At 48.4% G+C, this 24,275-nt stretch overlaps 2 protein-coding genes across 6 annotated transcripts in view; one reads left to right on the forward strand and one right to left on the reverse strand.

The window, feature by feature from the left end:
• PROS1 (protein S) overlaps window positions 1-3,336 on the reverse strand; it is a 56,686-nt gene extending 53,350 nt beyond the window's left edge. Inside the window, exon 1 of the mRNA XM_029082139.1 lies at window positions 3,161-3,336. Coding sequence (XP_028937972.1) covers window positions 3,161-3,239 — 79 coding nt within the window. The 5' untranslated portion in view covers window positions 3,240-3,336. The remainder of the gene's footprint in view (window positions 1-3,160) is intronic.
• A 7,317-nt stretch (window positions 3,337-10,653) lies between these two features.
• Window positions 10,654-24,275, forward strand: part of ARL13B (ADP ribosylation factor like GTPase 13B) — a 43,304-nt gene continuing 29,682 nt past the window's right edge. For 4 of the 5 annotated variants that reach the window (XM_001514920.6, XM_029081894.2, XM_007666621.4 and 1 more), the window contains exons 1-2: window positions 10,696-10,838; window positions 23,586-23,656. In XM_001514920.6, the coding sequence (XP_001514970.3) occupies window positions 10,780-10,838; window positions 23,586-23,656 (130 nt within the window). In that variant the 5' untranslated portion in view covers window positions 10,696-10,779. Of the gene's footprint in view, window positions 10,839-23,585; window positions 23,657-24,275 lie in introns of all 5 variants that reach the window. The other variant, XM_029081895.2, reaches the window with a different exon arrangement.

Below are 24,275 nucleotides of genomic sequence, written 5' to 3' on the forward strand. Positions count from 1 at the left end.
GTTCTAAGCGCTGGGGTAGATACAGGGTAATCAGATTGTCCCATGTGGGGTTCACGTGTTGTAATCCTCATTTTTACAGATGAGGTAACTGAGGCACAGAGAAGTTAAGTGACTTGCCCAAAGTCACACAGAAGACAAGTGGCAGAGTGGGGATTAGAACCCATGATCTCTGACTCCCAAGCCCGGGCTCTTTCCACTGAGCCACGCTGCTTCTCTGATGAAGTAATCAGGGTGGGATAGGATAAAAGCTTGGATTAACTTGGAAGCAGTTTGGTTGGATAGGAAAGTGTAGATTTTAGCGATGCTGTGAAGGCCGAACCCGCAGAGTTTAGTGACAGATTTAATATGTGGGTTGAATGAGAGAGATGAGTCAAGGAAGGTGCCAAGGTAACAGGCTTGTGAGGCAGAAAGGATGGTGGTGCTGTCCCACGTGTCCAAAACCAACCCTGTCTTCCCTCTGATTTTCCCAGTTGACCACTTCTGCTCAAATGATTTATTCCTAACTAGCATCCCCACCCTGATGGACCGTGCCAGTGAGTGAAGTTTCTCTAATGGACACTCAGGCCCCCCTGAGGTGACCACAACCTTTGGACAAAGTAGCTTCCTTAAGACCACTGGAAGCTCCAAACACAAGGCTCAGGTCTCCTGTTCTAATCCACTGATTCCCTGCCACAAGATTACTAGTCATGGTCCTGCCTATTTAGAAAACATCACTAAGTAATCAGCTTTAGAGTGATGCGCGTCAGCCAACCTCCTGAGAGAAATAATTAGATTTGAGAAACCAAATGAATACATCTGTCAAGGATGGGAATCCCTTGGACTTGGAGTCTAAAATGCCTCCCTAGGAACCCTACGGTGTTGTTCCTTATTCAAGGTTTAAATTGCCACTGCTAGTTTGCAAATGAAGTTTGAGTAGATTTCCTAACTTTGAGCAGCAACCAACCAGGCGGGGCCTGTTGAACTCTGCCCCTTGTCAGCTGGGTGACTGTGGGCAAGTCACTACATTTCTCTGTGCCTCAGTTCCCTCATCTGCAAAATGGGGATGAAGACTGTGAGCCTCACGTGGGACAAGCTCATTCCCCTGTATCTACCCCAGCGCTTAGAACAGTGCTCTGCACGTAGTAAGCGCTTGACAAATACCAACATTTTTTTATTTTGATCGAGGTATGTCCTGAGCGTCCACTGTGTACAAAGTGATGTACTAAGCGCTTTGGCTGGGAGACTACAGTACAAAAGAGTTGGTAGCCACAATCCGTGAGCTCGAGGGACTTGATGCCAGTTTGCTTGTTTTGATGTCCGTCTCCCCCCTTTTAGACTGTAAGCCCGTCAAGGGCAGGGATTTTGTCTACTGATCAATCGTACTTTCCAAGTGCTTAGTACAGCGCTCTGCACACAGTAAGCGCTCAATCAATTCGACTGAGTGAATGAGTGATCTCAAACCAACAGCCAAACTTCTCACGATGCTTGGCGGTCGCCCAGGCTAGTTGGGCCATGCAGAGAACCAGGGCTCAAAGTACAGGAGTTACACAAGGGGCCGGGGGCGGCTGGTGGAGGAGCTAAGGGTTCAAAGAGGGGTGTGGGGAGCAGAGTGAGCCACTGGTCCCCCAAACCAGATCTGGGATAATCCACGCCCTCTCCTGCACTCCTTCCACTCCTCCCCCTCCTTGTCTTATACTAATAATTATGATATTTGTTAAGCGCTTACTATGTAATAATAATAATGTTGGTATTTGTTAAGGGGTTACTATGTGCAGAGCACTGTTCTAAGCGCTGGGGTAGATACAGGGGAATGAGGTGGTCCCACGTGAGGCTCACAGTCTTCATCCCCCTTTTATAGAAGAGGTCACTGAGGCACGGAGAAGTGAAGTGACTTGCCCACAGTCACACAGCTGACAAGTGGCAGAGCCAGGATTCGAACCCATGACCTCCGACTCCCGAGCCCGGGCTCTTTCCACTAAACCACGCTGTGCTTCCACTCCTCCCCCTCCTAGTCTTATAATAGCAATGATGGTATTTGGTGAAGCGCTCACTAGGTGCCAAGCACTGTTCTAAGCAGGGGTAGAAAACAAGGTCAGCAGGTTGTCCCACTTGGGGCTTTCGGTCTTAATCTCCATTTTGCAGACATGGTCACTGAGGGCCAGAGAAGTGAAGTGGATTGTCAAAGGTCACAGAGTAAAGTGGCGGAGGTGGCATTAGAACTCACGACCTCCGCCTCCCAAACCCGGGCTCTTTCCACTAAACCACGCTGCTTCTCATGCATGGGAGATGCAGCATGGCTCAGTGGAAAGAGCCCGGACTTGGGAGTCAGGAGTCATGGGTTCAAATCCCAGCTCTGCCACTTGTCAACTGTTTGACTGTGAGCAAGTCACTTCACTTCTCTGGGCCTCAGTTACCTCATCTGTAAAAGGGGGATTAAGACTGTGAGCCTCACGTGGGACCACCTGATGACCCTGTATCTATCTACCCCAATGCTTAGAACAGTGCTCTGCACATAGAAAACGCTTAACAGATACCAACATCGTTATTATTATTCTCCTGCTTCTCTTCTTCCTTTTCCTCCTCCCCCACCTCTCCTTCTCATTCCATCCGTGTACTGAGCGCCTATCATTCCCTCCATGTGATAATTATGGTACCCGTTAAGCGCTCACTCTGTGCAGAGCACTGTTCTAAGCGCTGGGGTAGATACAGGGTCATCAGCTTGTCCCACGTGGAGCTCCCATATTTTAATCCCCATTTTTACAGATGAGGGAACTGAGGCCCGGAGAAGTTAAGTGACTCGCCCAAGGTCACCCAGCAGACCAGTGGCGGAGCAGGGATCAGAACCCACGATCTCTGACTCCCAAGCCCGGGCTCTTTCCACTGAGCCACGCTGCTGCTCAGTACTGAGCGCCTATCATTCCATCCATGTCCTGAGCGCCTCCTGGGTGCGGGGGGGCGGGGGGGAGGGGGCGTACTGAGCGCTCGGGAAGGGCAGCTGGGCAACAAAGAGAGGTCACCCCACTCGTCCCGAGCCGTCAGGAGGGCGGGGGGCTCCCCGGGCCCGGTCCTCGTCCCCCACGGACCCCGATGCCCCCGGCCCGGATGGACACCGGGGGCGGACGAGGCTTTGGGAGGGAGGGGAAAAAATCCCCTTTGGAGGGGAGAGGGGGGAGTCACTCACAGTTTCCTGCCCCGCAGCAGGGGGCCAGAAGAAAGAGGCAGCAAAGGAAAGCGACGCAGCGTCCGCTCAGTGTCTTCATGGCCAGGGCGGATGGATGGGGCGGGCGGGGGCGGGATGGGGACGGCTCGGTCCCCCCGCGGACGGGCCCGGCCGCCGGCCCTGTGGCTGTCGCTGTCGCTGTCGCTGTCGCTGCGGCTGTCGCTGTCGCTGTCGCTGTCGCTGCGGAGGACTTTGTCCCGGAGGCTCCGAGGGACCGGCTCCCCCCCGCCCCGCCCCGCCCCGCTCCCGCCTCCTCAGGGCTGGGGGGGGGGGGGATGGAGGGACGGGGTGGAGGGGGGATGGAGGAGGGGGTGGAGGGGGTGGAGGGGGGATGGGGATGGAGGGGGGAATGGAGGGGGGAATGGAGGGGGGGATGGAGATGGAGGGAGGAATGGAGGGGGGAGGGAGGGGGGAGGGAGGAAGGAGGGGGAATGGGGGGGTGGAGGGGGGCTGGAGGGGGGCTGGAGGGGGGATGGGGGGATGGAGATGAGGGGGGTGGAGATGGAGGGGGGGATGGAGGGGGGAGGGAGGGGGGAGGGAGGAAGGAGGGGGAATGGGGGGGTGGAGGGGGGCTGGAGGGGGGATGGGGGGATGGAGATGGGGGGGTGGAGATGGAGGGGGGATGGAGGGGCTGGGGGGGATGGGGGGATGGAGAGGGGGTTGGGAGGGGATGGAGAGGGGGTTGGGGGGGGGGGATGGAGAGGGGGTTGGGGGGGGATGGAGGGACTCCCCGGGCCCCCAGCCCAGAAACAGCACATTGCCAGGAAATGTCGGGGGAAGGCGGGAGGGGGCAACGGGAGGCAACACGAGGCAACACCGGCCCTGGTAGTCCCAGAACGTGGGTTCGAATCCCCCCACCCCCAGCAGTCCGTCCGTGGTGTGTTTATTCATTCCATACAGTTTATTGAGTGCTTACTATGGGCAGAGCACTGTACTAAGCGCTTGGATTGTACAGTTGAACGCCTGCTGCGGGCCGAACGCTTTACTGAGCGCATGGGGGAGCACAACACAACAGGGGGATTTACTGAGCGCTTGGGAGAGCACAACACAACAGTGGTACTTAGTGAGCGCTTGCTGCAGGCTGAGTGCTGTCCTGAGCCCTTGGGGGAATACAGCACAACAGGGGTACTTACTGAGCGCTGGCTGCGGGCTGAGTGCTGTCCTGAGCCCTTGGGGGAATACAGCACAACAGGGGTACTTACTGAGCGCTGGCTGCGGGCTGAGTGCTGTACTGAGCGCTTGGGGGAGTACAGCGCAACAGGGGTACTTACTGAGCGCTTGCTGCAGGCTGAGTCTGTACTGAGCGCTTGGGGGAATACAGCACAACCGTGGTATTTATTGAGCGCTTGCTGCGGGTCGAGCGCTCTGAGACCGTGAGCTACACGTGGGACAACCTGCCCACCTTGTAGTAGTAATAATAATGATAATTGTGGTATTTGTTAAGCGCTTGCAATGTGCTGACACTGTACTAAGCGCCGGGGTGGATGCAAGTAAATCGGGGTGGACACAGTCCCTGTTCCACGTGGGGCCTACAGACCTAATCCCCATTTTACAGATGAGGGAACTGAGGCCCGGAGAAGTGAAGTGATTCGCCCAAGGTCACCCGGCAGATGTGAGCTCATTGTTGGGTACGGATTATCTCTATCTGTTGCTGAACTGTACTTTCCAAGCGCTTAGTACAGTGTTCTGCACACAGTAAGCACTCAATAGAGGGAAGCCGCGTGGCTCAGTGGAAAAGAGCCCGGGCTTGGGAGTCAGAGGTCATGAGTTCGAATCCCGGCTCTGCCACTTGTCAGCTGGGTGACTGTGGGCAAGTCACTAAACTTCTCTGTGCCTCAGTTCCCTCATCTGTAAAATAGGGATGAAGATTGTGAGCCTCATGTTACCGATTTGTCCATTCCAAGCGCTTAGTACAGTGCTCTGCACATAGTAAGTGCTCCAGAAATACTAATGAATGAATGAATGAATGAACGAACCACCTATTACCCTCTATCTACCCCAGCGCTTAGAACGGTGCTCGGCACATACTGAGCGCTTAAAAAAAAAGTACCAACATCATCATTAAATGAATGAATGAGAGGTGGGACTGGGATTAGAACCCATGACCTTCTGACGTCCAGGCCTGTGCTCTATCCACCACCCCAGCGATTAGAACAGTGCTTGGCACGCTCAACAAATACCATCATCACTATTATAATAATAGTAATAAGGGACATCACTGCCTTCCCAGCAAGACGGTCGTCGTGCTTTGCCAGACACGGGGACATCGCGAGTCCAGAGAGAAGGGACACCAAGAAGACAGGGGAGGGGGTCAAACTTGGGGGAAAACAAGAGGGGAGCTGGGGGAGACGGTGACCAAATGAAGACAGAAGTTAGAGAAGCAGCGTGGCTCAGTGGAAAGAGCCCGGGCTTGGGAGTCAGAGGTCATGGGTTCGAATGCCGCCTCTGCCACTTGTCAGCTGGGTGACTGTGGGCAAGCCACTTCACTTCTCTGTGCCTCAGTTACCTCATCTGTAAAATGGGGATTAACTGTGAGCCTCACGTGACCCTGTATCTACCCCAGCGCTTAGAACAGTGCTCTGCACATAGTAAGCGCCTAACAAATACCAGCATTATTATTATTAGTAGGGAAAGGTAGGCAGGGACCGTGTCAACCAACTCTCTCCCAAGAGCTCAGTACTTCCGCACACCGTAAGCGCTCGGTAAATGCCAGTGATTGAAGCAGCGTGGCTCGGTGGCAAGAGCACGGGTTTGGAAGTCAGAGGTCATGGGTTCTAATCCCGGCTCCTCCACTTGTCAGCTGTGTGACTTTGGGCAAGTCACTTAACAATTTAACACTTAACAACTACCGTTATTCCAATGATTGAGGCCGACATCAGCTCACGCCAGGCCTGTGACCACCCAAGGCCCAAGGATGGAATAAAGCAGTTGGTGGGAATCACGGGGCAAAGTTGAACTATTCGCCAGCAATGTGATCTTTTGTACTGAAGCATTTACTTCAGTCAACAGTTCTTCCCAGCAACCCCGTTAGGTATGCCACTCTCACTGTAGGCTAATATTGACTTTAGGGTGAACCATAAACTTACTGCCTAAAGTCCCTGAGTGTAGATATCTGGCATTCGGGGCTCATAATTACTCAAGGCCCAGAATTCATTCATTCGATCGTATTTATTGAGCGCTTACTATGTGCAGAGCACTGTACTAAGCACTTGGAATGGACAAATCGGCAACAGATAGAGACAGTCCCTGCCCCTTGACGGGCTTACAGTCTACTCGGGGGAGACGGACGGACAAAAACATTAGCAATAAATAGAATCAAGGGGATGGACATCTCAATAAAACAATAGCAATAAATAGAATCAGGGTGATGTGCATCTCATTAACCAAATAAATAGGGTAATAAAAAATATATACAATTGAGCAGAGTATAGAGATGTACTTATCTATCCAGCGAGGTCTTGCAGGATTAATCAACCAATGGTATTTATTAAGTGCTCACTTCTCTGTGCCTCAGTTACCTCATCTGTAAAATGGGTATTGAGGCAGGGAGCCCCAACCTGGGACAGGGACTGGATCCAACCCGATTTGCTGTATCGACTCCAGTGCTTAGTACAGTGCCTGGCACGTGGTAAGTGCTCAACAAATACAGTTACTTTTATCATTTTTATTATTACAGTCTGGAGATATCACTTTAAAAGAACAAGTGGAGCCAGTGAAGGGTCATTCTCTTAAAGAAGCTATGTAAAGGGAGGAATTAAATGAACTCCTAGTACTAATCAGATACTGTGAATACCCTTTCCGCCCACCCCATCCCCCCACCCACAGGCACGCAGATCAATCAAGAGAAGCCCATACCCCCAAACAATATGCGCATTAAAATGAAATACTCAGATATTTGAGGTTGTACTTCTAGGGTAATCAAAAAACATAATATTTCTGAGTGCTGTACTAGGAAAAATGGATAGAGTAGGTTCACGTGTGAATGCAAATAGCTCTGGATGTTGTTCACTGAGAAAATAGTGTATGTCTGACTGGACTATTGTTTTGGCATTATCGAGTGCTGGACAGATTAGTGTGGATGGTGCCATTGATGACATTATTTCAGTTTTCATTTTTCTGCCACTTTAGACGATTAAACATTCTTGAGCCAAAATCACATTCAGAAGATTATTGATAATGAAACCAAGAAGAACTGAACTGCATTTTAGAATGTAATAATAATAAAAATAATAATGGTATTTGTTGAGTGTCAGTCACTGTACTAAGCACTGGGATGGATACAAGCAGATCGGGTTGGACACAGTCCCTGTCCCACATGGGGCTCACAGTCTCAATCTCCATTTTACAGGTGAGGGAACCGAGGCACAGAGAAGTGAAGGGACTTTCCCACCATCACACAGCAGACAAGTGGCCGAGCCTGGATTAGAACCCATGGCCTTCTGACAGGAATAGAGAAAGGCAAAAACTCCATACAGTACTGGGAAGGCTGGGAAGACTGGGAGAGTTTGCTGGGGTCAGCGACCCTTTTGTGCCGAAGAGCATTCAAAGTTAATAATAATGTTGGTATTTGTTAAGCGCTTACTATGTGCCGAGCACTGTTCTAAGCGCCGGGGTAGATACAGGATAATCAGGTTGTCCCACGTGAGGCTCACAGTGAATCCCGGCTCTGTCACTTGGCAGCTGTGTGACCTTGGGCAAGTCACTTAACTTCTCTGAGCCTCAGTTCCCTCATCTGTAAAATGGGGATGAAGACTGTGAGCCTCACGTGGGACAACCTGATGACGCTGTATCTGTCCCAGTGCTTAGAACAGTGCTCGGCACGTAGTCAGCGCTTAACAAATACCAACATTATCATTATTATCCACATTTTACAGATGAGGGAACTGAGTCATAGAGAAGCGAAGTGACTTGCCCACAGTCACACAGCTGACAGGTGGCAGAGCCGGAATGCGAACCCATGACCTCTGATTCCCAAGCCCGAGCTCTTTCCACTGAGCCACGCTGCTTCTCTACTTTGTACTGCCAGTAGTGCAGTGTGTTTAGTCATTCCGTCACGTTGTGAACTGCCACTGCAGCTTCCTAGCAACAGTTGTGGCTGCCAGCTTGGCCAACTCGGGCATGCCACCCCATCTCTCCCCACCTCCCACCCGAGTCCCAGTCTGCCCCGCTCTCCCAGGAAGCGCTTAGAACAGTGTCCAGCGCTTAGAACAGTGCTCTGCACATAGGAAGCGGAGCAGCGTGGCTCAGTGGAAAGAATCCGGCCTTGGGAGTCAGAGTTCATGGGCTCGAATCCCGGCTCTGCCACTTGTCAGCTGTGTGACTGTGGGCAAGTCACTTAATAATAATAATAATGTTGGTATTTGTTAAGCGCTTACTATGTGCCGAGCACTGTTCTAAGCGCTGGGGGAGACATAGGGGAATCAGGTTGTCCCACCTGGGCCTCACAGTCTTAATCCCCATTTTACAGATGAGGGAACTGAGGCCCAGAGAAGTAAAGTGACTTGCCCACAGTCACACAGCCGACAAGTGGCAGAGCTGGGATTCGAACTCATGAGCCCTGACTCCCAAGCCCGTGCTCTTTCCACTGAGCCACGCTGCTTCTCTCCACTTCACTTCTCTGGGCCTCAGTTCCCTCATCTGTAAAATGGGGATTAACTGTGAGCCGCACGTGGGGCAACCTGATGAACCTGTGTCTCCCCCAGCGCTTAGAACGGTGCTCTGCACATAGTAAGCACTTAACAAATACCAACATTATTATTACATGATTATTATTATTACGAAGCACTTAGAACAGTGCTCTGCACATAGGAAGTGGAGCAGCGTGACTCAGTGGAAAGAGTCCGGGCTTGGGGGTCAAAGGTCACGGGTTCGAATCCCGACTGTGCCACTTGTCAGCTGGGTGACTGTGGGCGAGTCACTTCACTTCTCTGGGCCTCAGTTCCCTCATCTGTAAAATGGGGATTAAGTGTGAGCCGCACGTGGGACCACCTGGTGACCCTGTCTCTCCCCCAGCGCTTAGAACAGTGCTCGGCACATAATAATAATAATAATAATGTTGGTATTTGTTAAGCGCTTACTATGTGCCGAGCACTGTTCTAAGCGCTGGGGTAAACACAGGGGAATCAGGTGGTCCCACGTGGGGCTCACAGTCTCAATCCCCATTTTACAGATGAGGGAACTGAGGCACAGAGAAGTTAAGTGACTTGCCCAGAGTCACACAGCTGACAAGTGGCAGAAGGGAAGCGCTGAACAAATGCCAACATTATTATTATTATTATTATAATTATTATTAAAGGGGGGAGACGGAGGGCAGAGCAAAAGAAAAAGGAGCCGAGCTCAACAGAGGCGGTGCCTTTTGCAAAGGCAGGGTTTGGTGGGTGGCGGCCCCGGGGGTGGCTCGGGGAAAGGGGGGAAGGAGGGCGGGGAGGACAACGAGCGGCCTGCAAAGAATACGCATCCCAGCGTGCGAGTCCCAGGGTGGTGTTTCAGGGCTCCCTGGGTGCTAAGCATTGCTCTAAGCGCTGAGTTCGCATCACATGGTGTTTAGGGGCTTCCTGGGTGCCGCGCACTGTTGTAAGCGCTGAGTAGGCATCCCGTCGTGGGACTCCCACGGCCTCCCAGGCCACGATGGGGCTGCCCTGCCCCGCCCCTAGGCCCCGCCCCCTCCACGCCCATAGGTCCCCCTCCCTTGGGCTCCGCCCCCTGCTCCCCGCCCCTCCACGCCCATAGGTCCCTCAGCCAGTCCCTCCTCCCCTAAGCCCCGCCCCCTCGACGCCCATAGGTTCCTCCCCTAAGCCCCGCCCTCTCGGTGTTCCTAGCTCCCGCCCCTAATCCCCAGTCCCCGCCCCCTTGACGCCCATAGGTCCGTCCTCTAGGCCCCACCCCTCTAGTCCCCGCCCCCTTAACTCCCATAGGTCCCTCCCTAGGCCTCGTCCCCGCCCCCTTAACGCCTATAGGTTCCCTCCCCTAGGTCCCGCCCCCTACGCCCCGCCCCCTGGACGCCCCCAGGTCCCTCCCTTAGGTCCCGCCCCCTAATCCCCGCTCCCTTAACTCTCATAGGTTCCTCCCCTAGGCCACGCCTCCTTGTCCCCGCCCCCTCGACGCCCATAGGTCCCTCTCCTAGGCCCCGCCCCCTGACCCCCGCCCCCTTAACGCCCATAGGTCACTCCGCGAGTCCCCCTCCTCCAGGCCCCGCCCCCTTCACGCCCCTAGGCTCCTCCCCCTAGTCCCCGCCCCCTAGTCCCCGCCCCCTGGACGCCCATAGGTCCCTCCCCTAGGCCCCGCCCCCTAGGCCCCGCCCCCTGAACGGCCATAGGTCACTCCGCGAGTCCCTCCTCCTCCCGGCCCCGCCCCCTTCACGCCCATAGGCTCCTCCGCGAGGCCCCGCCCCCTCGTCCCCGCCCCCCCCATGGAACGCCCATAGGTTCGTTGTGCAAGCCCCGCCCCCCGGCTGCTTTCTGGTTGGAGGGAGGTTTGGCTCCGCCGTGGCCGGGCCGTCCCGGGCCGCGTCGGGCGCCGGGGTCGGGGTGGAGGGAGCGGCGAGTGCGGCTGGATGCGGCCCCCCCCCCCCCCCGCCCGCCATGCTGACCCTCATGGCCAACTGCTGCAGCTGCCTCAACCGCTGGCGGGACCCCGTCAGGTAGGAAGACCCCGATCGGGCCCCGGCCCCCGCCCCTGAGCTGGGGAAACGAGGGACGCCCAGGATGTGCACAGCGCTTGGCACACAGTGAGCGCTCAACAAACACCACCCTGGGACTCCCACGCTGCGAGGCGTAGTCAGCGCTTACAACGGGGCTTGGCACCCAGGAGCCCCTAAACACCGTCGTGGGAGTCCCACGATGGGATGCCTACTCAGCGCTTAGAACAGTGCTTGGCACCCAGGAAGCCCTTAACACCACCCTGGGACTCCCACGATGGGATGCGTAGTCAGCGCTTAGAACAGTGCTTGGCACCCAGGAGCCCCTAAACACCGTCGTGGGAGTCCCAAGATGTGATGCGTTGTCAGCGCTTAGAACAGTGCTTGGCACCCAGGAAGCCCTTAACACCACCCTGGGACTCCCACGATGGGATGCGTAGTCAGCGCTTAGAACAGTGCTTGGCACCCAGGAGCCCCTAAACACCACCATGGGAGTCCCACGATGGGATGCCTACTCAGCGCTTAGAACAGTGCTTGGCACCTAGGAGCCCCTAAACACCGTCGTGGGAGTCCCAAGATGTGATGCGTTGTCAGCGCTTAGAACAGTGCTTGGCACCCAGGAAGCCCTTAACACCACCCTGGGACTCCCACGATGGGATGCGTAGTCAGCGCTTAGAACAGTGCTTGGCACCCAGGAGCCCCTAAACACCTACGTGGGAGTCCCACGATGGGATGCCTACTCAGCGCTTAGAACAGTGCTTGGCACCCAGGAGCCCCTAAACACCACCATGGGAGTCCCACGATGGGATGCCTACTCAGCGCTTAGAACAGTGCTTGGCACCTAGGAGCCCCTAAACACCATCGTGGGAGTCCCACGATGTGATGCCTACTCAGCGCTTAGAACAGTGCTTGGCACCCAGGAAGCCCTTAACAAACACCACCCTGGGAGTCCCACGATGGGATGCCTACTCAGCGCTTAGAACAGTGCTTGGCACCCAGGAAGCCCTTAACACCACCGTGGGACTCCCACGATGGGATGCGTATTCATGCCCTCAGTAAGCATACGAGAGAAGCAGCGTGGCTCAGTGCAAAGAGCCCGGGCTGGGGAGTCAGAGGTCGTGGGTTCTAATCCCGACTCGACCGCTTGTCAGCTGTGTGACTTGGGGCCAGTCACTTCACTTCTCCGTGCCTCTCAGTTCCCTCATCTGTAAAATGGGGATTAAGACTGTGAGCCCCATGTGGGACAACCTCATTACCTTTTACCCCCCCAATGCTTAAAACAGTGCTTGGCACATAGTAAGTGCTTAACCAACGCCATCATTATTACTATTATTAAGTGCTTAACAAACACCGTAGTGGGACTCCCACGATGTAATGCATATTCGACGCTTAGAACGGTGCTTGGCACACAGTAAGCCCTTAAGCACCATCGTGGGACTCCCAGGATGTAATACATACTCAGTGCTTAGAAGAGTGTTTGGCACACAGTAAGCCCTTAACAAACACCATCGTGGGACTCCCAGGATGTTCTTCACATACAGTGCTTGGAACGTAGTATGCGCTTAACAGATACCGTCGTGGGACTCCCAGGATCTAATTCATATTCAGCGCTCAGAACAGTGCGTGGCGCATAGTAAGCGCTTAATAAACACCATCGTGGGACTCCCAGGATATAATTCGTATTCAGCGCTTAGAACAGTGCTTTCCACATAGTATGCGCTTAAGAAAAGCCATCGTGGGACTCCCAGGATGTAATTCGTATTCACTGTTTAGAACAGTGCTTGGACCATAGTAAGCACTTAACAAATGCCATCATGGGACTTCCAGGATAAAATTCATATTCAGTGCTTAGAACAGTGGTTGGCACATAATAAGCCTTTAACAAATGCCATTGTGGAAATCCCAGGATGTAATTCATACTCAGCATGTAGAACAGTGCTTGGCACATAGTAGGCCCTTAGTAAACACCATCATGGGATTTCCAGGATGTAAATGATATTTAATGCTTAAAACAGTGCTTGGCACATAATAACCGCTTAACAAATACCATCGTTATTATTTCGGCGCCTAGAGATGCCCCGCCAGGAACCTGCTTCTTGGTGGAAGGTGTTTGGATTGTCCCAAAGACACCTGGATGACCTAGTTTAGTAGAAACCCGAATAATAAACTCTTCCTTCTGGCCAACCTGTTGGCCTGTGCCGAACCAGCCCCTTTTCACTCTTTAATCAATCAGTGATATTTATTGAGCGCTTACTATGTGCAGAGCAGTACTGTAGTATCGCTTTACTCTTCTACACCGTTCCCATTTATCACTGCTACCGGAAACATTGTTAGCAGTGTAGCCTCTGGTACTAAGAGTTCTCCTTGATCAGCTTTCGATCCAGAGAGCTCAGCTGACTCCAACTTCTGTTGGAAATATTGTCCTATCTTTCAAAGGTGCCTATATAGGGGAAAACATAATTTACATTTCTAGGAGCTTAGCCCCGGGTCCTCTCGTACTTCTCTTCAATCTGGAGTACCTTTATTTCTTCTGGTTTTCTTGAATTTCCCCCATTTCTGTCCTGCAATACTTATAGAATTGCAAGTACTCATCACCACTTGGCTAACTAGTGACTTTTAAAAGGCTTATTCTGAGCCGCATGAAATCGGTGGTACAAGACTGTAAGCCCTCTTCTAAACTCTAAGCTTGTTGTGGGCGGGGAAGGTCTCTGTTTATTGTTGTATTGTGCTCTCCCAAGTGCTTAGTAATAATAATAATGTTGGTATTTGTTAAGCGCTTACTATGTGCAGAGCACTGTTCTAAGCACTGGGGTAGACACAGGGGAATCAGGTTGTCCCACCTGGGGCTCACAGTCTTAATCCCCATTTTGCAGATGAGGTAACTGAGGCACAGAGAAGTTAAGTGACTTTCCCACAGTCACACAGCTGAGAAGTGGCAGAGCTGGGATTCGAACCCATGACCTCTGAGTCCACAGCCCGTGCTCTTTCCACTGAGCCAAGCTGCTTCTCCGAATAGAGTACAGTGCTCTGTACTCAGTACTCAGTGCTCAATAAATTCGATTGAACTGAGTGAATGAAAGGTCAGGAGACAAGGTGTTCTGTTTCCTTAGGGAGCATCTTCTCTGCATTCATGTGTCTAGTGGGTAATCAGTGGCTACCCTTAAGTGAAATGTTGATTTAAAGTTTCCCTCAGCAGTCAGACAGGTGGCAAAATATGGTAAAGCGTTTTGAACTCTGGGGTATCAGGCTACTTGGATTATAGTATAGAATCGAACTGTTGTTTTAACCAATTGAAGCACACTCACAGAAAAACTGCGTCATTAAAGGTAATGCGTATCTAGACACTGACTTTACAGATTCAGTTGGAAGGAAAAGATTTCTCCGTTTTACCTCTATAGATCAGGCTTGAAGGAACTGAGGTGGTCCAGATGTGATTGATAACATCTTTAGTACCTGGAGCAATTCGAGGCATGCACCTTCCTCCCCTCTTGCCCAGGTCCTAATGATTCTGTCAATGCAAATGGAACTTTTTGATGGGTAGAAGGGTTATGAAATCTATTTTTTATAACCTTTCTCCTGGCCTCACTCCACTGTTCCTAATGTTGGAGGATTAAATTTCTCACAGTCGATGACACATGCTTTTCCATAAACTGTATTTTCCATTACCCTTAAAATTCTGCATTCTGTAAGATGCCCTCTGGATATTTGAAGGGTCATGATAATTTTATCATTTTGGATCTTCCAAAGAGCCAAAAGCCCATAAGCAGTCTTTTTCTAGTACTGTGATTCTTAAAATCTTTAACAGTTAAACTCCTCCCCACAGCAGCCATAGGTTAAACCCGGAGGTTAAATAATTCGAATGTGTAACTGTAAAGAAAAAAATAATAATGGTTTAGTGTGGTTTTTTTGAACTCTTACTGCAAGTTGAAAAGTGATCCAAGAAGTAAAGATTGGTGAGATCTACCTAGAAAAGTTTCTTTGGTTTTATGAGTGGCATAAACAATGAATGAGGGAAACAACTGCAGATTGGGTCATTGTGCTCCATGAAGTTCAAACCTTGACCTTTTCACAATGTTATCTCTTTCTTTAATGAACAACATTGAGAAGCAGCATAGCCTAGTGGAAAGAGCATAGGCCTAGGAGTTAGAGGACCTGGGTTCTAACCCTGGTTCCTCTACTTGTCTGCTGTTGTGACCCTGGGCAAGTCACTTAATATATCTGGGCCTCAGTTGCCTCATCTGTAAAATAGGGATTAAGATTCTGAGCTCCATGAGGTACCTGGATTGTGTCCAGCCTGATCATCTTGTATCGACCAGCACTTAGATACAGTGCCTGGCACATAGTTAAGTGCCCAACGAGTACCATTTAAAGCAAACGAACAAACAAAAAAAAGCCACAGCCATAAAGGTTGTGGATTGCTATAAAAGGACAAAGGCAAATACTTTCTCATGTTTCCATAATCTTTATTGTTAGCAGCCTTGCAAATAGCCATTCTTATGGGGTAAGGAGTATTTTGTGTACATCATTTACTTTCATGTACAGCCAGTATACCTTTTTGAGAGAATAAACTGATTTTTAAAAATTAAGGACCAAACTATTGTAGACTGCTAGATTCTGGATGTTACTGCTAAAAGTGGACTCTGGTTCCACTAGTGCTGTCACAGTCACAACTTAATGTCTTTCTCCTGTGTTTCTTATGAGGGCACTGATGTCAGTCAGCCCCTATGTAAAATTCTGTGGGATCTGTTTTTACACCCACCATATTTCTTGAAATATATAGATTTTAAGAGCAGTAAAGATAAACACTGATATAACATAACTAGTCCCGGACAAATAGTTGTTCTGAACGAATTTACCAATAGTGATGATACTGATGACTAGGAAAGCATCAAAATTAAAAAAAAAAATCATATCCAGTTCTGCCTCCATTTCCACTCTCCTGTGGATATGACCAACCCTAAAACAGAATAAATTGGGGATCCTGCTTTTAAGTATAATTGACTACAGAGGGTAGGGAGACCAGATGTATTGATATTTTTTTTCCCTTTTGTGGTAATTGAATTTCATTCTTGGACTAAAATTTTCCATTAAGACTTTGAACTCAAATTTGGGGAAACGCTTGCTGTCACAGTTTGCTCAATCTCTTTTGGAGATGATGGACCAAAGGCTACTTGTTCTCTTTCTGCTCCTCCTGCTGCTACTGAATGCCTGTCTTTGTGCTTCAGAGTTGAGTAAGGGTGCAGTTGGGTATTTTTCAGTCCCGATTTCAGGTGATCCTGGACTGAACATGCATGGTATTTATAGAAACTAATGAGGATTTGAATTAAGCAGCTCATACTGATTAGTACAGATTATGACATTGTGTTGTACTATGCATGAAGGTCAGAAAATAACTCAAATGTGCATTAGTAATGGGCGTTAGGCAAACACCTAAACAAACTTTATTTTTCTGTTTACTGCAAAAATTGGAAAACTTCATTTGTTTCATCAGTTATTTCACAGAATAATGCAAATATTTTTAAGACTCTTGTCAAATGTGTAAACCACAACCCTGTGATCTTAGAAGCATTTTATTTAACACAAGACTTTTTCAACTGAGGAAACTGCACTTTTATTTTTAAATAAATCTGTGCATGGAAATTTATATTTCATTTATAGACAAGTGCTGTAAAATTCCAGGCATTCTTCAGATAAATAAGTCTGTAGAGGCATTATCTGATGCTGTACCCCATCAAGTGAAGAGCTAAGAAAAAATAATGCAAAGGACCAATGGTTCATCCAGCCCAGGACTCTGTCTTCAACAAAGGCCATGGAGTGTTTGGCGGAACTCTGGGCTGATTGCCCTTCTATGCTACGGCTCCGTGGATAGGGATGTCCCCTCAGTAGCACTCACTTTTCTTCTAGAGATCCATTATGTTTCCCTCATCCATACATTTATCTAAAACCTGTTTAAACATCCTGTAGGAGGATGAAAGACAAAGTGAGTAGTGGGCACCAAAGTGCTGAGGTTAGATGGGAGGCTTAACCTGGGGAGAACAGACATTAATTGGGGAAGTCCTCCTGGAAGAGTGTGATTCAGAAAGACTTAGAAGGTGGACAGAGCTCTGGACTGTCACAGAACTCGCAGCTGGGTCTGATAGTCATGAAGTGGGAGAGAGCTCCAGGAAGAGAAATGGACACAGGCAAGTGTTTCAAGGTGGGGAGATGAGAATGAGACTCAGTAAATATGTTAATTTGAGAAAGAACAAAGAATCTGAGCTGGAGGTTTAGTATGAATGAACAGTGGATAATTAGTTGGGGGGGGAGTCAGTGATTTGGAGTCAATGGTCAGGAATTTTTTCTGGGTATGGAGAGGAGTGGGTGTAAGCCTTGGAGTTTTTTGAGGACTGGAGAAATGAGTAGAGTATGATGTTTTAGAAAAATTATCCAGTCAGTGGAATGAAGTATGGACTCGAGTGGGACAAGTCTAGAGACAAGAAGATCAGGAATGAGGCAGATGCAGTATGAAGCCAGTATGTAAAAGAGCCTGGACCAGCTTGCTGACCCTTTGGATGGAGAGAAAGGGGCGGATCTCAATTGAAATTATTGTGGGGGAGGATTTCTGACACCAGATTCTATATGAAGGTTGAAAGAGAGAGAGGGGGGTCATGGATAAGGCCTAGGTAGTGGGTTTCATTAAATTTGAAGAATGGAGGTAGAGTTAGCTGGGATAGGAGAGTTAGAAACCCTTTTTGGAGATGGAAGTGACAGTGGTAAACCTCTATCTTCTAGTGAGTCCCAACTCAATGATTTATTTATGGATAGTGTATCAGAATACTGTTAGCTCCTAGCATATGGAAATTTTTGTCTTTTTTTTGATGTCTGCGGCCCTGATATTTTATTTTAGTTTTTACCGTCTCTTTTCTTTGCTCCATTTTACAAAGTGCAAGTTATTAACCAAGTTCTTTCAGGGTAGACAATATTTTTGCTGATGCTGAAAGGCATTAAAAAGTAAGTAATACAAAAGTAATTCATGTTTTGTATTAATGATCTTTTTTCATTTCATAATAGGAAATGCTAAATTACCAAATTACAGATGCTAAGTTTAGGCTGTTGGGAAAAGTTTAAATTTATTGGTTTAAAGAAAAAAAAAAACCTTTGATTTTTTTTAACATAGAAGTGAGAAATTAGAAAATATATTTAAATGAAATATGTCAGTGGTGTTTCAGAAGTGGGATCTTCTGCTACTCCCAATTAGAAGAAGAACCTAGTTTTGAGTCATACTGATGTGGTCAGTGGTATACCTTTTGAAATTTTAATTCAGTTGAGTTTGTGCTATTGCATTCAGAATGCATGAGATAATACTGCATTTAAACTCTGTGTACCAGCTCTGCCACTGATTAACTAAGCAGCCTTGGACAGAACCACTCTGTGCCGTCTACTACTGAGAATAATATCACTGGTCCTATTTACTTAAGGGATGCTGGGAGGATTGATGAGATCATGTATGGGAATTTACTTTAAATTCTCTATAGTGGCACTTCATTCATTCAGTAGTATTTATTGAGCGCTTACTATGTGCAGAGCACTGTACTAAGCGCTTGGGATGAACAAGTCGGCAACAGATAGAGACAGTCCCTGCCGTTTGACGGGCTTACAGTCTAATCGGGGGAGACGGACAGACAAGAACAATGGCACTAAACAGCGTCAAGGGGAAGAACATCTCGTAAAAACAATGGCAACTAAATAGAATCAAGGCGATATACAATTCATTAACAAAATAAATAGGGTAACGAAAATATATACAGTTGAGCGGACGAGTACAGTGCTGTGGGGATGGGAAGGGAGAGGTGGAGGAGCAGAGGGAAAAGGGGAAAATGAGGCTTTAGCTGTGGAGAGGTAAAGGGGGGATGGCAGAGGGAGTAGAGGGGGAAGAGGAGCTCAGTCTGGGAAGGCCTCTTGGAGGAGGTGATTTTTAAGTAAGGTTTTGAAGAGGGAAAGAGAATCAGTTTGGCGGAGGTGAGGAGGGAGGGCGTTCCAGGACCGCGGGAGGACGTGACCTAGGGGTCGACGGCGGGATAGGCGAGACCGAGGGACGGCGAGGAGGTGGGCGGCAGAGGAGCGGAGCGTGCGGGGTGGGCGGTAGAAAGAGAGAAGGGAGGAGAGGTAGGAAGGGGCAAGGTGATGGAGAGCCTCGAAGCCTAGAGTGAGGAGTTTTTGTTTGGAGCGGAGGTCGATAGGCAACCACTGGAGTTGTTTAAGAAGGGGAGTGACATGCCCAGATCGTTTCTGCAGGAAGATGAGCTGGGCAGCGGAGTGAAGAATAGACCGGAGCGGGGTGAGAGAGGAGGAAGGGAGGTCAGAGAGAAGGCTGACACAGTAGTCTAGCCGGGATATAACGAGAGCCCGTAATAGTAAGGTAGCCGTTTGGGTGGAGAGGAAAGGGCGGATCTTGGGGATATTGTAGAGGTGAAACCGGCAGGTCTTGGTAACGGATAGGATGTGTGGGGTGAACGAGAGGGACGAGTCAAGGATGACACCGAGATTGCGGGCCTGCGGGACGGGAAGGATGGTCGTGCCATCCACGGTGATGGAGAAGTCTGGGAGCGGACCGGGCTTGGGAGGGAAGATGAGGAGCTCAGTCTCGCTCATGTTGAGTTTTAGGTGGCGGGCCGACATCCAGGTGGAGACGTCCCGGAGGCAGGAGGAGATGCGAGCCTGAAGGGAGGGGGAGAGGACAGGGGCGGAGATGTAGATCTGCGTGTCATCTGCGTAGAGATGGTAGTCAAAGCCGTGAGAGCGGATGAGTTCACCGAGGGAGTGAGTGTAAATGGAGAACAGAAGAGGGCCAAGAACTGACCCTTGAGGAACTCCAACAGTTAAAGGATGGGAGGGGGAGGAGGCTCCAGCGTAGGAGACCGAGAATGATCGGCCAGAGAGGAAAGAGGAGAACCAGGAGAGGACAGAGTCCGTGAAGCCAAGGTGAGATAAGGTATGGAGGAGGAGGGGATGGTCGACAGTGTCAAAGGCAGCAGAGAGGTCAAGGAGGATCAGAATGGAGTAGGAGCCATTGGATTTGGCAAGAAGGAGGTCATGGGTGACCTTAGAGAGAGCAGTCTCGGTAGAGTGGAGGGGACGGAAGCCAGATTGGAGGGGGTCTAGGAGAGAATGGGAGTTAAGGCACTTCAGCACAAGATGGGGGGTGGAGGGAATGTATTTTATGAACTTTCAAATTGGCATTTGCTTCAAGTAATTGGCATTCTACTGTAATGATAAATAGAGAATTTGACATTTTTAGACTATATTCCCAGATTAAAAAGAGGCTTATAAATAGCCTGAATAACTTTTGTCACCATTATTTAATTTCTTCAGCTTTTCAGCTGATCAGTGTGTTAAATTAATTATTTTCAGGGTTGTTTATTTTTGTTCTTATGATATTTTAAACTAATCATGTGGAGGGAATGAAGATATAAAGACCCCAATTTTAGCATTTAAGGTGAAATGCCCGGAGCAGGACCCCGGAGCTGCAATTGGGGGTTGGGGGAGGGGCTGTACACCACAGAATACTCCTGTGGACTCACACCGTTGTTGATCATATCCCAGACTTTTCCACCAGATGGTTGTGGGATTCCTCTAGGCCCCTACTGCAGCTCCAAGGACTCTCGGCATCCTCTGCCAGACCTCTACCCTTCCTTCCCCAGGATCCCGCCCTGACTGTTTTCTGTGTCATTGAAAGCCTCCATCCCGACCTACCTCACACCTCTCCAGCAGCACAGAGAAAAGTAGTCACAGCCTGGCGTCAGCGGCTTTGGTGGTCACTGTGGCTGTGGTTGTGACTGTGGGCTCTGAGCTATGAAGAGCTTGATATTCTGTTCCTCTTGTCCCAGTACCCTACAGACCTCTGTTTTTTGTCCTCATATTCTCTTTGTGTTTTGCTTAATCTTTCCTTATGTATTTATCACCTCTCCCCCTTTCTATTTTTGGATTGTGAGATTCCCGAGGACAGGGACTGTGTCTAATTCCCACCTGTGTATTCTCTCCCAGGCCTTAGTACAATTCTCTGCACAAAGTAAGCACTTGATAAGTATCATTACTACTAGTACAGTTAATTTATTCATGATGGCTCTGAAGTCATAGTCTGATGAAAGTTTAGAAACAGCAAACAAGATTTTCCAAGAGCCCCAACTCTGTTTTTGGAGAAAATCCATTTTCATGGATCTCATTGGGATTTGATGACTTAGAGGTGGCAAAACAAATGTATGATATTCATAAAATTGTAGATGTTATCCATTTTTGCCCTTATATGCAAAATAAAATTCCTATTTTCCACGATGGCTCCAGCTGTCTATCGTTTGAGCTCCTTCTACATCTCACACCCTCTCAACTCTTGTGTGGGTGGATGGGACAAGGGTTGGAGGAGACCCCTGAAGGGTGCTTTTTGTAGAAGTCAGGCACTTCACCTTCCAGCTCCCAGAAACAATGTCTAGCTGTGATTCGAAAATAGGTAATGTGTGGTTGTGTATTTTGGAGCATATCTCTTTTCCTTTCCGGAGTCCTTTCTCTTGGATGTGGACTTACCCATTCTCTGTTCCTTTCCCAAATCTAAACCTGGAGCATGTGCTGAGCTTTCAGTTTCCTTCCTACACGGAATGACAGTTTGGGAACTCTTCTTCCCTCTTCCCTGCGTGAAGGGCTCTGTCTAGGTTTTTTTTCTGTTACCGTCTGTATCTTTCCCGTTCTTCCGCCCAGATCATGCAATCCAAAGGCTTTCCTGTCATCCCTCCAGTGCAGGGCATTTCTTCTGGGACTAGCCCCACCTTCCCTAACCTGAGCAGGTGATAGATGACCTCACTGACTCCTTTCCATCCCAAAACACTCCTTCCCAAAACACTCCTTCCCAAAACACTCCTTCCAGAGACTTTGGAGTCCACTTTCCCAATCTAGAGAGAATCTTCAGACGGCTCTTGTGTAACCTTTCAAGGTCTTTGCTAATTCTCCCTGCCTTGCAGCACCCTTTCTGGTGGATTTTTTTGCCTTCTGAAATTGGTGTTAATACTGTTGTTGGTCGGGGCTGGGCACATTATTGAAGTTTGAGAACCCAGGGGCATGGGAGCAGAGGAGTGGGTGAGGATAATAATAACTGTGGTATTTGCTAAGTGCTTACTGTGTGCCAGGCATTGTACTAAACGCTGGGGTGGATACAAGCAAATCGGCTGGACAAAGTCCCACATGGGTCTCCCATTCTCAATCCCCATTTTACAGATGAGATAACTGAAGCACAGAGAAGTGAAATGACTTGCCCAAGGTCACACAGCAGACAAGTGGAGAAGCTGGGATTAGAACTCGTGACCTTCTGATTCCGGGCCTGTCCTCTATCCACTATGCCAGGCTGCTTCTCTATGTTTTTCTACATTTTCCAAACGTTTTAAAGACCAAATCCCTACAGGGAAAAAAATGGTGACAACTCTGATTCAAGAACTTTCAAAGCTGCGTTTATACTCTCAGGCCACTAGGTTGTACTAAATGTCCGATTTGCAGAGCGCCCTCTTTCCAAGGAATGTCTCAGATATTGTGACCAAGTAGCACATCAGAAAAAAAATTAACTTTTAGTATCTAGTAGCGCCAAAAATAATCCTGTATGCTGTAGAGCAGGCATCTGCAAGCTATAGCTTGGGAGCTATAGTCAATTCTTCTTGAAATCAGTTATTTCTTTTGAGCCAGGGATCGGAGGGCAGGATACTTAAAACCACTAGATTCCCAAGTAAGATGCAATACTGTGTGTTCAAATGCGTGATTGGCTTTCTTGCCTACTAACTTCTCAGTTTTATTTTGTTGGGCCCTTGCCACTACTGAAGTTATATCAAGCCGTTCAAAATTCTGTGTAAATTTATCTGCATTTCCTTTGAGATTAGTAATCTAATGGTTCATGAACACCTATCCAAGGGGAATAATTTTAAATTCAAGATCCTTTAAACACTCTTTTTTTAGCTATCTTAATGTTTAAAAGTTGCCTTGACCCCTCTAGCTAAATGAATGCAACCAACAAGTATCAGACTTTTATTTTAGCTCTCTGTTTCACCAAGTCCAAACTATTTGTCTTTGGAAGGGCAATAGAAGTTTATGTGCAGAACTGATTCAGTTCTCATTTTCCCTAAGAGATTTTCATAAATTGCTCCAAAACATGACTCCTATCCGTTTTGAAGATGTTAGGTATTTTTAGGCCTCTCTGATTTCAGTTGCCTCTGTTAGTCTGTTTAATGGACAAAAGTACACTTTCACACTGGTTTGAAGGAAAATATGGATTGAAAATGTGAGCTGAAAGAGATCTGAGTTGGTTTGGTTTTTTTTTGGCTTTTGAGAATGTCCTCTCTTAATAAGATTTATTCTGTGTTTCTCTTGAATATTTAAGACCTAAACAGAAAGAATTAATGCAACCCAAACCCAGTTTTGTTCCTTTGTTGGAACCATTCCTATTCCATTTATTTTCCTGGCATTCCTTCCAGTTTATGTCTTTGAGGATTTCATTTGGTTGCTAATCTGTGTATTTTTTGTAAATCTGCTCTTTTTCTTCTCTAATTTGACTTCTATTAGTGGTTACATTATTGCAAAAAAAGTATGAGTTTATTGATGGAACATGCCTGATGTTGAATTCTGATTTCAGAAATCAGATTATCCTGAAGCTCCAGTTGAAATATAATTTTTGATGGCAAATATGATTTTTAAAACCCAAATATGTTTCTAAAGTGACTATTTTAATGTTATTATTTCAAGAAAGGTGACCCTTGTGATGGTGGGACTCGATAATGCTGGTAAAACTGCAACAGCAAAAGGCATCCAAGGAGGTAAGCTACACTTATCTGGGCCTCAGTTATCTTATCTGTAAAATGGGGATTGAGACTGTGAACCCCATGCAGGACAGGGACTGTGTCCAACCTGATCTGCTTGTATCCACCCAGCGCTTAGTACTGTGCCTGGCACATAGTTAAGCGCTTAACAAATACCATAATAATAATACTACTAATTATTGTTATTTACAAAGTTTCCCATTTCCTTTTATTTAATTACGCAGTCAACTGAATTCCTCTGTGGCAGAAGGGACTCTAATCTGAAGGTCCCTTCTTATTTCCTACCTTATGCTAATTTATGAACACACATTATTGTGTATTGCAGTATAGGTTTAGAGAGGGTTGGGACCATTTTTATTATTGTTTATGAAATGTAAGTCCCCATTTCCCCTGTCCCTAATTCCTTCCCACTTACTATTTTGTCATTTTCAAAAGTGAGATGTGAGTGGCAGCACTGAGCATCACTTGTCTTGCAAACTCATTGTGGGCAATAAACTTGTCTAACAACTCTGTTGTATTGTACTCACCCAAGCGCTTAGTACAGTGAATGCTCTGTACGCAGTAAGCATGTATTAAATACCATTGATTAATTTAAAGCAAAGGTAGGAATCAACAC

The sequence above is a fragment of the Ornithorhynchus anatinus genome, chromosome 17 (assembly GCF_004115215.2).
Source record: "Ornithorhynchus anatinus isolate Pmale09 chromosome 17, mOrnAna1.pri.v4, whole genome shotgun sequence".
Lineage (NCBI taxonomy): Eukaryota > Metazoa > Chordata > Mammalia > Monotremata > Ornithorhynchidae > Ornithorhynchus > Ornithorhynchus anatinus.